The sequence below is a fragment of the Heterocephalus glaber genome, unplaced genomic scaffold, assembly GCF_053883595.1.
Source record: "Heterocephalus glaber isolate CG9 unplaced genomic scaffold, H.glaber_assembly_v1.0 deba00001465, whole genome shotgun sequence".
In the NCBI taxonomy this organism is placed as follows: Eukaryota; Metazoa; Chordata; class Mammalia; order Rodentia; family Bathyergidae; genus Heterocephalus; species Heterocephalus glaber.
The window spans coordinates 29,996,174-30,012,286 of NW_028258312.1; the positions used below are offsets into that span (position 1 = coordinate 29,996,174).

The window sequence follows — 16,113 nt, forward strand, 5'->3', positions numbered from 1 at the left end:
ATCAAAGCATGATATATGTTTGTATAAAAATGTCACAGTGATACCTGTCAACACATACAATTAATATGCATTACTAACAATGCAGGAGCAGCAAGCAAAGCTCATTAGTAATCAAACATAAACTATAACTACAGTGGTCTCATCTAGAGATGAATAAAAGTAAAACTGAATATTGTAATGAAAATATAAAAGAGAGCCAGGGATTTAGCTCAGTGGTTCTACTGCCTGCCTCGCAAGCACAAGGTCCCAAGTTCGATCCCCAGTACCAAAAAAAAGAGAAAAGAAAGAAAATACAAAAGAGCATGTAACAGTAAGTACTTTAGATTTTTCTCAACTATAAGATTATGGTAATACATTTCCCCATCCAAAGTTCAAGTAACAATATGTTAATTAATAAAAGAATTATTATTTATATTTTCACAGTAGCTCTGACACAACTGTAAAGCACTTACATTTTTTAAACATAGATGACAATCTAATTTCCTGAGATACCCATACCTGTGTTGTTGGTACTGGAGTGAGATTCTGGACTGGCTTCATATTTCCATTAATCTGTTGATCTGCCAAGTAAATAATGGTGTGAGTATTAAGGCTAAATGTCATTAGTTCATCGATGTAATTGGATGACAATAATGTGCTAAGCACCGTATAACATATTACAAATCTTACCACTCTTTAGAACCACTTCTTTATTTGAAGATGTTCTAGAACTGAAATTAAAAAGGAGAAATTTAAATGCTGAGCAAATATTTACAATTCAGACTTTACCTGAAGCATTAAGAAGTACATTTCAAAAAAAAGAAATACATTTCAGTTTATCACATCTCCGCATAAAGGAGTAGAATCTTAGTTTGTCAAAAGTGCTCATTTTTAATGGTAAATTTCTACTCTAAAAAGAAATGTATGCTCTTTAAAAAATACAGAAAATACAGAAAAATTAAAAGAAGAAAAAAAAATTTTAAATCAACTTTGATCCTTATTCATTGAATATTATAGACAGACAACTATTCCAAGCCATGTGCTAGGAGGTGTGGTTTAACTAATAATAAATAATAACAAAATAATAAAACATAAAAATCTTTACAGTGAAATTTTATACTACATTGTGTTATTTATATAAAACCAAAATAGCCAATCCTTAAAATTAGTAAAAAAAGATGGATTCAATTCCTGAAAGGTTATTTCTGAAAATTATGATAGAAATCATGACATATCCTCTCCTGTCTCTGCACAAACACACATAATGTACCACATACATGTCGTTTACTTTTCATAAAACTTAAAGGCATATTTTGTGAACATACTGTTGTAGAGCCTGTGATTTTTTAAATTTAAAAACATATCACTAATATCTACTTGTGCTATTGTATATTTTTCTGATACAACTGTGGATGCCACGTGGTATTTACATCATAATGTACTAAGCAGTATTGCTAGAGTACTACAAAACTGGAAAAGCTTGTATTAGTCAGCTTTTCGTTACTGTAGTCTAATACCTGTCAAAGGCTACTCATGGGAAAACGGGAAGAGGTTTATTTAGCTCATGGTTTTGGAAGTTCAAAGGCCTGGCGCCTGCATGGGCTCCATTCTGGTGCAGTCCCCACTGCTGGGGCAGGGGTTAATGGTGGAGAAAATGTCAGGAACAACCCCAGAGCCCAGAAGCAGAGAGGCCGCAAGAGGTCAGGCCTTTCCCTGTGTGTGTGTGTGTGTGTGTGTGTGTGTGTGTGTTTACACGCACACCTGTATCTGTATGTTACCAGGAATTGAATCAAGGGCTTTTAAATTTTTTTTATTTTGAGACAGTCTTGCTTAGTTACTAAGTTGCTTGGGCAGGGCTTGAATGTTTGCTCCTCCAGCCACAGCTTCCCAGAGTGCTAGAATTACAGGTCTGTGCACTGCTACCCCCCGGCTCACCTGCTCCTTTTCTGACTACTTTCTCATAAGAACCACTACAGGGCCGGGGATTTAGCTCAGTGGTTTCGCTGCCTGCTGTGCAAACGCAAGGACCTGAGTTCCATCCCGGTACCAAAAAAAAAAAAAAAAAGAACCACTATAGCATCACACCAAAGTGACTGCATCCCCCATGACCTGAGCACCTCCTGCTATGCCCCATCCCCTAAAGCTTCCTCAAGTCTCCTACACTGCCATTCAGGTGCTTAACCGCCAATCACAGAGCACCTGGAGGACACTCAAATCGAAGCCAAATCTCAGCACAAGGGAAACACCGAAGAACAGTGATTTGGCTAAAGGCCTACGGCACATTTTTATGATGCAATATACATGGCAGCCAAAAATGTATCAGAAAAATATATAATAGCATGGGTAAATATCTGTGATACATAGTTGAAGTTAAAAATGTATAGACTCTGAAACAATATGTTCATAACAATCTGCTTTTAAGTTTTATAAAAGCAAGTTACATATGCATGTGGTATATCATGTGTGTGTTTACGTGTGTGGAAAGACTGGAGGGTATATATTGTAATGTCTATTCTCATAATTTTCAGAAATACCTTTTCAGCAATTGAGTTCATCTTATTTATTAATAATAAGAGTTGGCTATGTGGGATTTAATATAAATAATACACTGTAGAATAAAATTTCACTGTAAAATATTTTATTATGTTTTTTTATTTGTTATTATTTATTATTGGTTAAGCCTTAGTGTCTAGCATAGGGCTTGGGATACTACATTCCACGGTGTTCAGTGAGTAAGGATCAAGGCTGATGTTTCAAACTTGTTTCTTCTTCAAATTCTTCTGTATGTTCTATATTTTCCTGGAAGTGTACAGATTTCCTAAAGTTAAATTAAGTTAAAAGATATGTATCTGTTTTATCAAAGAACATTCAAATAAATATAAAAACATAAGTAAAATACTTCTTAAATCCCATGTACCAATGCTCATCATCCACCTTCAGTAACTATCAAGCACAGAAAATCTTGTCTCACTCATACGCTTACCACTTTCATACTGTGACATTATTTTGAAGAAAGTATCAGAAGTTACATCATTTCAATATATTTCTCTATAAGGAGGATTTTTTAAAATAACAGCATCATTATATCTATAAAATGTTGATAATTTTAAACATTAAATATTATTATGTCATGATATATATGCAAAACATAATTATAGCTGAAGAGTTACTAAATCTATGTCATAGTAGAGTGCTATAGAATTAATTCTATGGAATCAGTTATAAATTAAATGCACTATTCTCTTTGTAATATGACCTCTATTATCTAATGAAAATTTGTGTGGATAACAAACTGGGGACAATGATGTCTATTAGCTGCTCTTAACAAACTCATGCATGAATGCAGTTATCCATTTTTATCAATTTTATTGTGGTATAATTTATGTACAGTAAACTGCATCCATGCTAAGTCTATAAACCTGTGAGTTTGGGCACCACTACTACAATAGAGATACAGAATACCTATCTTGGCCACAAAAGTTTCTCCAAGCATTCCTGCAGTGGACAGATGGTCCCTCTGCCTTCAGCCCCTGGCAAGCAGTGACATGCCTTCTGTCACTTTAGATTACTGTAGTTTGCATGCTCTAGAATTGCATATTAGTGGAATTATATAACATGTATTTGTTAGTATTTGGCTTCATTTGGTCTTAATGAAATCACTTTGAAATTAACATAGATGAGTGCATGTATCACTGATTCATTCCATTTTATTACTAAAATATTTTGTTGTATGGATATATCATATTTTATTCATCTATGTACATACTGATAGACATTTAAGGTGTTTCCAGTTTAGGACTACTACAAATAAAAATTTAGTAATTTTTGTATGTAGATGTTTATGTGGAAGATGTGCTTGTTTATATCAAGTCTCTTGCCTTTGAGTTAGCGTGAATCAGTTCTCTGAGGCCAATCCCACCTGGCAGCACTAAGAAACCTAACTTTCTGAAAGCGCGCATAAAATTAGAATAAAAAGGCATCTTAGCCAAAACATCTTTACCAACTTAAATCCCAAACTGTACTATGCAACTTAAAATGTCACTGAACATATGGAGGAAAAACGAAAGTCCAGACAATACTTCTTGAAGAGCTTCAAGATTTCTAATAATATAACCACACAAATATATTTTTAAAGTTTTTAAGTTTAATTTTATTCACACATCATATTTCATGATACCAGGTTACATATTCAATTTTTAAATGTCGTAAATGAACAAAAACAGAAAATAGTGAGATATATTTTACCCAAAAAGATAAAGTTTAACAGGTCAATTGACAATGTCTAGTTAGTGGGGGGATGTAGTAAATGTTTAATGAACATGAGCGAATGAACAAATGAGCTATGATATCATCAACATGCTTTGCTCCACTAATTAAAATTTTCATGTGTTCACTACTAAAAGACTTCTAGTAGACAAAACAGTTTCACTGTCATTTCAGGAAGTCCCTGGTCTGATCATACAATTATGTTGTTGTAGTTCTTTCTTAAATAAGCTGGAATTCAGATGGGCTTTGCACACACCCTAAACCTGAACTAATGAGATTTTATAGGAAGTCATAATCTCAGCCAAAACAAGATACGTGTGCATTTCCCCTTCACTGCATAGTCTCTGAACTACAGAAGAAACTAAACATTTTCTGGTTAAAAATTTTGACACTGAGAAACACTGACTTAGGAAAACTAAGCCTGCATCATCAATAAAATATTCAGACTCTTTTCCAGTAAAAATGATTTCTGCAATACTTGAAAAAGGCATCGAGAGCCTTGGGTTTGTAGTAGTGAGTGCCAGGGGCCTTCATGAAGGCAGGTGTGACCATGAAGTAGCTCCTTGGTGGCCCTACTCAGGAAAACACCATTCCCACCCTGGCCTACCCAGCCCCTGAGCCCTCGGCTGCCAGCTGTGCTGGCCACATCTCTGCCCATTCCTCCCTCTGCTCCATGGACTCTTCTTCCAGAATGGTCTCCACCCTCTAGATCTCTTCTGCACATCCCTCAGACACCACCCCGGAACAAGGTCCCAAACCCCTCAGACTAGTTCAGCCCCTTTTAATGTGCTCCTGCCTCCTACAGTTTCCTCTCCCAACACATTTCAATGTTTACTTGTAATATATCTATCATTTGCTCAATGAGCACCTCTTCACTAGATGTCTCCCTGTTTTGCCCACCGTTGAAGACCCAGCACCTAGCAGCATCATTCCTGCTGTAGTTACTGAGAAATACCAAGCATTTTTCAAATGTGCCACATTCAGGAGCAAACTAATAAATAAGAAAACTCTGAAATCAAGTGGAACATAGGAGAATGCCTGGGATTTCCTTTGGGTTCAAGAATAAGCCAGACTTGAGCAAGGAACGTGAAAAGGAAGAATGGTGATTACCCCCAGTCTCTCCAAGCTTTGGAAAGATATGTCAAGCTTAAAATGCAATCATCCTTCTCAGAGGAAGAGCTGTATGGAGTTGAAATACTTTTTAAATTTCAGGTCCATGATTTGAATAAACATTCACAAAAGAGCTATGGGTGTTCCCATCCTAGTGAATTAATGCACCATATTATTAGATTTGAATGGTCATTCATTTGTGTGATTTCTAAGATCTAAAGTTTCTTAATCTAAGATTTTTAAAACTATTAACCTTCCCCCTAAAAAGAAATGTGGTTTTTATAATTCTTGGTGGATCTTTTGCCAGTAGAATACACAAATCAGTCATTTCTGTAAAAAAAAAAATTATGTGGAAATATTAAGCTTTCACCACCTAAGGAATTTAGGTAATTTACTATTTAAAAGCCAACCTGAAGGACAGAAAGCACCAACTGAGTTGGAAGCAAAGAGAGAAAAAAATGTAAAATGTGTCTACTTCTAGCTTTTATCAGCTGCTGCTGGCTATGGCTTCTTTAAGCCAAGTGCAGCCAGATCATCCTACTGGGTTGTGTTTACACCAAATTCCCAGGCACACCCGCAGAGAGGGCACATGATGAGAAACTGGGAGACAGGACAGAAATTAACTGTTCTTCAGATGCAGATATTCTTTTTAATAGATCAGTCTCTACATGCTGCCTTATAAAGCTTGGAAAGAAACCAAAGGACAACAGAACTAGAAACTTCTCTGGTTAATTGTAAATACCATGTCTCCTACACAGTTACCATCTGCCACCAATTAGAGGGATTTAACACCTTTCCAGCAAGGAACAGGTAATATATTTTCTGAGATTCTAAATTTCCTTTTTCCACATAATAATGCCAGGAAAAGCTGTGAAATTAACACCTACTTGTAAGAATAAAAGAAACCTGAACAATGATTTGGAGTCATTTCCTATTAGACATATACTTTGATACATAAAATGACGTGTCTTGGATATTTGAACAAATAACCCTCGCCTCTTAAGAATTCTATTTTTAATCTCTTAATTATAAACTCTAATCATTTAGTAGCTGACTGTATGAACCAACCTAGCTCATTCTATTCTGAGCCATAAGTAAATGTAGATTCACAACAATATAAAGAAATTACAGAACCAGCATTTCACACTTAACACTGAAGTTCACAGATGCATTGCATTAAAAGATATGCAATTACAGTACTCACCTTACATTCTTCCTGACAAATATCTGCTCCAAAGTTAGTGAAAACCCAATGCATAAAAAAAGAAACGAACCAATAAACAAGATTTTTCTTCCCATCAAGAAATCAATCAGTTTCTTCCAACCAAGCACATCTGTTAATTCATAATGCAAACAGCAGGGGCAGGACTTTTCATGCCATGTGACTGACAGCATGTTCAACCAATGAAAGGACAGCTTTCCCAGGACCCACAGTGTGGGGAAGAGGGAGGGAGGAACCTGATAAGGCTTAGAGTATGGAAGAAAACCATTATCTAGATGTTCAATTATTAAACTCATTGAAAGAGTAGTAGGGAGTAGATTGTTGGAGAAAATGTATTTCCCAGTCTTTTGAGACAAGTTGCATTGTTTTGATACTGTCATGTAACTCTTAGGGTTCTTAACACTACTTTTCAGGAAGGTATTAAATTCTCCCCCAAGTCTATGAAGTATATTTTTCACACTCATTTTTCAGGTGAAAAAGTCAGTCAAAATCCGGAACTTTCCTAAATAGGCAAGCATGTCCTAATTGAAGGCTTCCTGTTGGACTTGGGGCTCTGTCTACTGAGAGTTGTAGAGGGGAGCACTAGGAGAGCCTCAGGAGAGCACTGGGTGCAGTCAGGCACGGCTCAACCAAGTCCAGCTGCAGGACTTGGGTGTCTGACACCAGGCGCATTACCTTCCCTTATCGGCAGAATGGGGACAAAAGCACTTACAGGATTGTGTGAACATTAAATGGGATCATGATGACAAGCCTCAGAAAATCCTCCTTACCTCAGTGTTCAGATGAATAAGGAATACCCTCTGTTACTCCTTCCCTGCTGGCCTCTACTGCCACCTCCTACCCCCTAAAATCCAACAAAACTAGAACACACCCAAAGTCTGAGTTGTTTCATACACATTTTTAGAATTTTCATTTTCATTGGTGCCAGTTTGTAGCACACAATGACTACACTCGGTGAGTGAAGTCGGTACCCGTACCTAACACATTGCCATTCTCTTCACATTCCTTTTGCCTCCCCCTCCCTCTCCCTCAGTCTCTTGGCCCCTTCTCATATGCAAAAGGTCTCGCTCCCTGTTTCCCATCATCTATCTTTTACTTTGCTCTTTATTTATACTTTGATTTTCTCATGTAAGAGAAACCACGTGATAATTTAACTTATGTGTCTGATTTATTTCACTTAACATCATGATCCCAACATGTATCCATTTCCCTAAAAATGACAGCTTTCTTTATCCCAGAGTAGTATTTCATTGTATATAAATATCACGTTTTCTTTATTCACTCACCTGTTAAACATATAGGCCACTTCCAAGATTTAGCTATCATGAGTTGTGCTGCTGTAAACATGGATGTGCATGGATCACTGTAACATGATGTCTCTAACTGTTTTGGGAAGATACCTAGAAGGAGAATAGCTGGATGGAATGGAATTGCTAGTTTTAGTTTTAAACCAGTGAGATTCCATCTTACTCCAGAAAGAATGGCTGTCATCAAGAAATCAAATAAGAACAAATATTGCCAAGGTTGTGGGGGAAAGGAACCTTTTTGCATTGTTCATGTGAATGTAAACTAGTCAACCACTATGGAAATCAGTATGTCTATCTATTTCTTAAAAACACAATGAAAATGCTGGAAAAACAGGAAAATCTTCCCCAAGGAAGTGCTAGCATGTTTAGGTACTTAGAGGCCTTGATCCCTTCAATGATGAGGTGCTGGGAGTTGAGAAGTGCTATTTGTAAGTGACCTTTCAGAGGTGTGGATTCTAGGGAAGCTGGGGACTTGCCCTGAGGAAACATCTCTGTCCCCTCAGTGTCCTCCTCCCATGACTCTAGGGACTCCTGCAGGAAATTAGAAGAAGAGAATGAAGCAGGACTCAGGGAAGTAGAGAAATGAGGAAGAAACTTGTAGTTATAAAATTACCAAAATCAACCAGATTTAAAAGTACACAACACACACACACATATCAAAACATCACATGGTACCTCACTAGCAGGTACAACTTTTATGTTTTATGTATCAGGTGAAAACAAAATTTAAAAAAGGTCATAGGCCATATGTGTGACCTTTCCACTTTCTCTCTTCTTCCCCTCATTCTTCCTTCTCTTCCCTCCATTCTTTTATTCCTCTACTTTTACTCTTCACCGCCTTTCATATCAGCCTGATCTTTTCCCAATTCCCTGGAATTTCAAGTAACGAGATTGTTCTAGACAGGAGGAATTCAGTCCTTGGTAGGGTCGACAGATTAAACTATAAGATATCTAGTTAAATTTGAATTTCAGAAAAACAACAAATAATTTTAACGTAATTGCATCTCACGTGAAGTAAGCAAGTTAACCAGAAACCCCAACAGCCCGTGCCTGAACTTTACCCTTTCCTCTCCGGACTGCTGGTTCAAAGTGATAAGTTAACCAGCACATAGCTTACCTTGTGGTTAAGAACAAAGGATAGGACATGTCATACTGTGGCCCTAACCATAAAGCTAGGAATTTCCCACCAGACCCCAAATATTAGATTTTAATCGAACTTGCAATCTGCTTCTGTCCCCCTGTGCATGACCAACGATGAGAGCATGACATTCTATTGTGTGGTTTCTCCCTTTAAAACTGGGGCTTCCCAGCCACTCAGTACCAAAAGGAGGTTATCAAGTGGGAGCTTGCCTTTTCGTCGCCGGCTATAAAGGACTCTTAATCTGGACATTTTCATGGCGTGATTCTTTTTGCTGAAACGGCTATAACACATGCAATATTTGACACATACTATTTTTTAAACCACTGTTTTTCTGAAAACTACATTTAACTGAAGGTCCTATATTTTTATTAGCTAAATCATGCAATCCTCGCTTAATGGAGTTCTCTGCCACTCAAACTGCAATGTGCTTTCAGAGCCATGTCTGTCTTTCCAGGGAGGAATTCAGTTAGAATCCAGCTTGCTCCCACTCCAAGATTTTTCTCCATGCTGACCTTGCTTGGTAATGAAATGGATATCTGGGCCTCTGCTTATTCTACCCTTTATTTCTCAACTGCTTAAGCACTCAGGTGGGGTGGAGAATTTTTATATCACTGCTCTCAGAATCAACCCTTTCCCCCAATGAAAAGACTGAGCTTCATAAGTTAGAGCCATTGGTGAGATTTAGGTCAAGGGCAATGCTGATTCTTTATACCATACTAGGAAGAAGTTAACTTATGAGGAAGAAGAGCCAATGGTTTTTTTAAATGCTGACAATTAATACCAGAGCATTTACTATAATTAGAAATGATCTTTGGTGCTCTAGCTATAAAAATGGAGGCAGCAGTTGCTATGGAAATGTGACAAGCTAAAATAACAGCTTTAAGTAGCATAAAGAAGCAGGGAGAGTCAGACCTATGATTATTTGCCCTGCATAACTACTAGTGATAAATGTTGACTGCTTCATTTTACCTGATTAAATTATTAAACACAATTTTTCCTTTATCCAGAATGAATGAGATTTCTTATCCTTTCATTCGAACCCGTGTGGTGCGATGATTATTTCTTCTCAAATCTATTCCAAGGTGGAACTAAAGAAATAAATGTGTTGCTGTATAATCTTACTAATATCCAGGCCTGATCTTGAAAAATCTTTTTATTATAATTAAACCTCTGCATGAGATCTAGGGGGAATTGACAAAAGCTGTTCTTTGATGCCCTTTGTAAAATCCCTGGAAGGGAGCTATAATTTTAATACTCATATTAAAAGCTATTCTCCAGGTGTTCTCTGGCTTGGCAGAGACCCAAAGGAAAATAGGCTTCTTTGATGGCAAGGACCTTTGAGCTCTAAGAAAAAAAGACAATTTTCCTTACTGCAATGGAATATTACATTTTAGGTCTCCTTCTCTGGAGAGATTTAAGAACTGGGTGGATGGACCAGGTCTACAGTATCTCAGAGTTCAATTAGGACCAGCTGTCTTGTGTCTGGGGGTGACACTTTTGACTCTTGAATTCCACACTGAAATGAAGATTCACTAAGTTTATTTCTAGATTTTTTAAAATATGTAAATTGTAATAATACATAAATATAGAAACTATAAAAGTAAATATGCAAAAATGTGGGCATTCTATATTATTAAGATTGTTACTTAAAGGTCTATATATAAAGTAAGAATTTTGTTTCTTGAAAGAAAAAATAATGGAGAAAAGGAAGAAAATAAAATAAGAAATGAAAGGGCTCTGGGCTTACTCACAAAAAAATGACAGTAAAAAACTGCTTCTTGATCTCGTTGGTCTAGCGTTTATTGCTCATTTTATGTACAGTCAGAGGAATGTATCTGTAACCAGTTCCTACATGTGGTCCTTTCTCATATGATGGAATAATGTGCTCATGGGCACATTATGAGCTTTAATGTTTACCTCAATGGTTTTAAGTTAAAGTTTCCAAATTTATATTAATTATTTAGAAAAATATATCTTGGATTTACCACCAAGTAGTTGTACCCAGTGCTGCCTTTGAAAGTAAACGTGCTGGTGAATTTCAGCCTCAAATACAGGGCAGCATCATGACGGTACGTGGTCAGAGTTTTATTTCAGTGACTCAAAACTCCGCTGTCTGCCTCTGCAGGGGAGGGGACCCTGCAGATTCTTGGCGTGGGGGAAAATTTCTAGAAGGTAGTGGAGCTCTTCTTCTCTCTGGGACCCAGGTCTGCCAAGCTACCCTGGCACTCAACCTTCCCTTCCTACTTCATGGCTCTCTGACCACACTAAATGTATCATTTACCCGGCCAGGGATTTAGCTCAGTGGCATTGAGCCTGCCTGGCAAGTGCAAGGTCCTGAGTTTGACTCCCAGTACTTAAGTTTTTTTTAAAAGTATCACTTGGCAAATCCTTCCAATAAAGGCTCTTTACACTGCAAGTACCAAAAGCTCCAATCAAAGGGCTACGCTCTCTAGCTAGAAGTCCCCCAAGCCTCACGCGCTCAAAGGAAGGGCTTTCGGAAGTTGCCTGATCATCAGGGCTTAGGGTTTACTCGTGTTAGGTGGGGCGTGGTTGGAAGAGGCAGGTCACTGGGGCGTGGCCTGGAGGGTTTAAGCCCGTCCTCAGCGCCTCACCGCACTCTCTCCGCTTCCCGTCCTCCAGGCTGTGGGCAGCCTCCTCCAGCAAGCCTGGTTGCCATGCCGCCCTTCCTTGGATCCGGCCAACTATGGACTGGCACCTCACAAACTGTGGGCCAAATAATAAACTTGACCTAATTTGTTAGTATCTGGTACTGTGTCCCAGCGAGGAAGAAAATGACTAGAACACAAATTCTCAGCGTCTCTTGTGTCTAGTTATAGCTGCCTCTGCTTCCCTTCTGTTTCATCCGCCATTGCCTGGAGGGCAGGTAGGACTGACTTCAAGGGAGGTCGCTGGCGTGCTGGGTGCACACATCCCAAAGGTTTCCCCACAGCAGCGACGGGTTTACATTTCTGCACATTACTGGGCTGTGAGATTGGGGGGCGGGGGGGGGGGGCAAAGAATTTTTTTAAACTTGTGTTCCGGTAAAGAACGTAGCACAGTGCCAGTGTTGACTGAACAGACAAATTTATCAAAACTAGACTTCCTGTCTCAGTTTTAGCTTGAGCAATGCAGGACATAAATATGTGTCACTAATCTGGCACATTACCTATGTTTCATGAAGTCAAAGGAAAACCTCAAGTGAGAAACATTAACATTTAAATTAAAAGCACTTACAACTATTTGATTGAGTACCCTATTCTAACAACTCATGAGTTGATTTAATGGAAATTGGTAGGTACCATGGCGCAATTAGATTCTGAACGTGATTAGAGCTGTATGCCTCCCCACAACCCTCAGGGAGCAAAGAGCACACACTATGATTATTAGCCATGAACAGGTATAAGCTGTGTTTTGTCAGTTTTTGTTTTCAAGCAACTGAGATCTATGGAATGCTGGAAGCAATTGACTTTCCAATTATGGTTACCCAAAAATTTGGGCCCTGGGTACCACAGCCATATGGCTTGAAGTGGGGATTAAGTATGTGGCATTCCTGGATACTTTCATTCATTCACTGTGTACATTTTATTGATCACCAACTGGGGCCAGTTAGACACAGTTCTGCCCTCACAGGGTGACATTTCTGATGCGGACACACAGCATAAACAAGAAACTAAATATCCAAGTCCAAGTTGTGACATAGGATTATGACAAAAATTATGACAGTGAAGAGAATGCTGGGAGAGGTGGAGAGGTGTGAGGGGACCCCACAGAGCAGTCAGTCACTGAGGTCCAGAGAAGCCGGGCAACGTCACGATGCATGGACCGCGGTGAGGAGGGACAGTGGCACACAGGAGAGAGGCCGGCAAGGCCATGTCATGCAGGCCCACGGAAGGACAGACGGCCTTATTCTGAGTCACTGCACCAGGCCCACTATCACGGATGTAAACATCTGGCTAATGGACTTGCGGTCTGAGAGCCTTGGACAGACTGTGCTCCTGCTAGATGGTTCTGAAGAAAACATTAAGATTCTGAAGCTAAATTGATCTCTATGGGAACACCGTTCTATATGGTCCTATAAGATTATGAAGAACAGGTATTTTAGATTCATATTTCCAGCTGACGTTCATTTAGTAATAATGGAGCGAACCTGCGTTCTAGTCGAAAAGAAGGCGGATACGTAACCTGTTTTCTGGTGGAGACTGTGTGGGGACATTTTTCATGTGCCGCTCCTTCTCCTGCCCATGTTGTGAGTCCCTCCCTGTTCTTTGCTCTGGAATAAATATCCTTTCTGTCTGCACATCTAAAAGCCCTGAAGGTTACAACAGAGCCATCTTATATGGAAATGACAGCTCTGTTCATCATCCTGGAAAATAAGTGTTTCCCTCCAGAGCAGAAGTAGCACAGGGCTTCTCCCCCAGAATGAAACTCACTGTGCACACAGCATACATCAGTACCCGCCTGCACTGCTTCCTGGCGAGGGAGGACAGACCCAGGTATACGGAGGCTCATGAAGCTTCCTGCATGGTGAGCAATAGTCTTTTGTCTCTGATCCAGGAGTCTTATGTCCTCTGCCTGCATTGTAAAATTGGCAGACCTTTTGAGAGGCTGAGGCAGGAGGATCATCAAGCCTTGCCTGGGGAACTTAGTGCCTAGGACCCTGTCTCAAGAAAGGGGGCAGGAAATATAGCTCTGTGTGAAGGCCCTGGGCTCAATCCCCAGTACTGGAAAAAACAAAAAATGGCAGGCAAATTCATTAGTTTACAAGAGGGGAAAATCTTACACTCTTCACAGTTCTTGACAGACTCCTTGGTAATCTGAGCAGGCAGCTGCAATGCTATGGGTGACAGCCTACTGCTTTTCAGGGGCAAGATACTCGCTTTGCGTTTTTTGTCACTTGCTTTTCTCCTGCAGTCACAAGATGATCTATCCTCAGTCACATCTTGAGTGTGATGCCTATTCTTAAATACAGGTGTGAACTCAGTATTAATTATTCTGCCTTGAACATTCTTTTTCAGGCGGGATAAGCTGCCACCAGAATGCAGGCATGCAGGATCAGCTGGGGCTCTCACTTCCTCACCAGGGGGTGCAGGAGCAGGCACTGTCTCTATGGAGGCCACCAAGGGAGGCTGGAGGTGGTGTTCTCTATTCAGCAGAAAGGAGCCACAGCTTGAAACCTGTTTCTGGGTTGGACATTTCAGCCCTTACTCTATCTGGAGTCTTTAATGTAAGATAGTAATCTGATTTAATTTGAAACAATTTTTTGTGCAGCCACATCTTTAAAAAAAAAACTATTTTTAATAATACTTAATTATAACTGCATGCTTAGTGTACAAGATGTTCTCAAATAACTATACAGTATAGTATGGCTAAATTAAGCTAAATAACATATGCTTTACCTCATATACTTTCTTGTGATAAGAATATTTAAAATCCACACAATTTTCATGTATGGAACACACTATTAAGTACAGTTTCCATATTATACAGAACATTTGAATTTATTTTTTCTAAAATTTTGTGACTTTTAGCCAATAAATCTTGAATTCCCTATACCCCTCAATTCCTGGAAACCACCATGTACTCTCTGCTTCTATGAACACCAATTTTTTTAGACTCCACACCTAAGTGGGATCATGAAGCATTTTTCTCCATGATCTCACTCAGAGCCTTGACTTCCAATACTACCTGTGCAGTGATGACTTTGCTGAACTTCCTGTTGCATATCCAACTACCCCCTTCATATGCCTGGATGTTTAACAAGCATCTTAAACTTAATGCCTCCAAAACAGAACTCTCCACTTTCCCTTCAAAATCCGTTCTTCCAATACTTCCTACTCAGTTAATAACACAAGTAACCAAGTGCCCATATCAAACTTCATGGGATGTAACTAACTCCCATTATAGTCCTCAGAAACTCCTGTTGGCTCCATCACAAAACAATTAACTATTAACGAATTCACCATTTTTTAACACTTCCTTTGAAGGTCGAGGTCATTATTATCTCCCGCTTTACAATTATAACTTCCCGAAAGGCCTCACGATTCATCTGTTTTTCTCCTCAGAGGGGCCAAAGTAACCCCATAGAAACATCAATCCTGTTTTGTTAACTCCTTTGCTCACACCTGTACCAAGGCACTCGGTCACGGGACACCAACACTACAAAATCAAAGCGGGGGGGGAGCTTCACCTCAGTCCAGAGCAGCTCCCCCGGCCTCTGTGTAACTCTCGGCCCTGCAGGACCCCATTGCTCCTTGCTGAGCTTCCGCGCTGTGTCCTGTAATCAGACTGGCTTGTCTAGGTCCCAGCTCAAATGCAGCCCTCACAGAACTTTTTAAGTCAAAAAAAAATATTATACATGTTTGCAGGGCATAATTACATTCATCCTGGGAATTGGTACGTGTACATATCGCTTAAGTCTCTTTTTCTGTCCCCGTCCCCCAGAGCTATCTTCTTAATCCACTGCATCCAGAATAGCTGTCAGATCACCTACTCAACTCCATTATCTCTGAAGCACTTATGTGTGCAAAATTATCTTTGATTGTCTTTAAATGTCCACGTATATACTGTCTGTTCCCACACCTACATAAGGATAAACCGCACAGAAACTTCCACTCTCGTTAACTGCCGTATCTTTAAAAAAGTATCTGTGCAATAAGCATCCAGAAAACTCTGTTTACTCCTCTTTACGAAGAAGCGGATTCAAGTTGATTAAACGAGTCGCCCAAGGTCGCGCAACCGGGAAACAGCAGCTTCCTGGCTTTGAAGCCCAGTCTGCCCCAAACCCGGGACAGGTAATTACCGCACGACGCTGACTCCCTAAACTCTACCATTTACTTGCTGCCCTGCCTCTCTGTGTGACTTAAAGCCCAGAAGTCCCAGCTCCGAGTCTCCGACCCGGGCCACCGGTACTCAGAGGATGACGCGCACGCCGCAGCTTTCTCCGCGCGCCTGCGTCTCCCCGCCCCCACCTCACCCCAAGGCCCCGGCGCGCTCAAAGCGCCTGCGTCTTGAGCATGCCGCGCAAAGACTTCTGGGACTGGTAGTTCATGTTCCTCCTGTCCCCGGCGTGCACCTGAAAGAGGGGAAAA

General features: G+C 39.7%; 1 protein-coding gene across 1 annotated transcript in view; it reads right to left on the reverse strand.

Moving 5' to 3' along the window:
- LOC101708965 (uncharacterized) overlaps positions 1-16,066 on the reverse strand; it is a 56,364-nt gene extending 40,298 nt beyond the window's left edge. Inside the window, exons 1-3 of the mRNA XM_004841640.3 lie at positions 6,560-16,066; positions 670-710; positions 499-560 (exon numbers count right to left, since the gene is read on the reverse strand). Coding sequence (XP_004841697.3) covers positions 499-560; positions 670-710; positions 6,560-7,041 — 585 coding nt within the window. The 5' untranslated portion in view covers positions 7,042-16,066. The remainder of the gene's footprint in view (positions 1-498; positions 561-669; positions 711-6,559) is intronic.
- Positions 16,067-16,113: the final 47 nt, after the last annotated feature.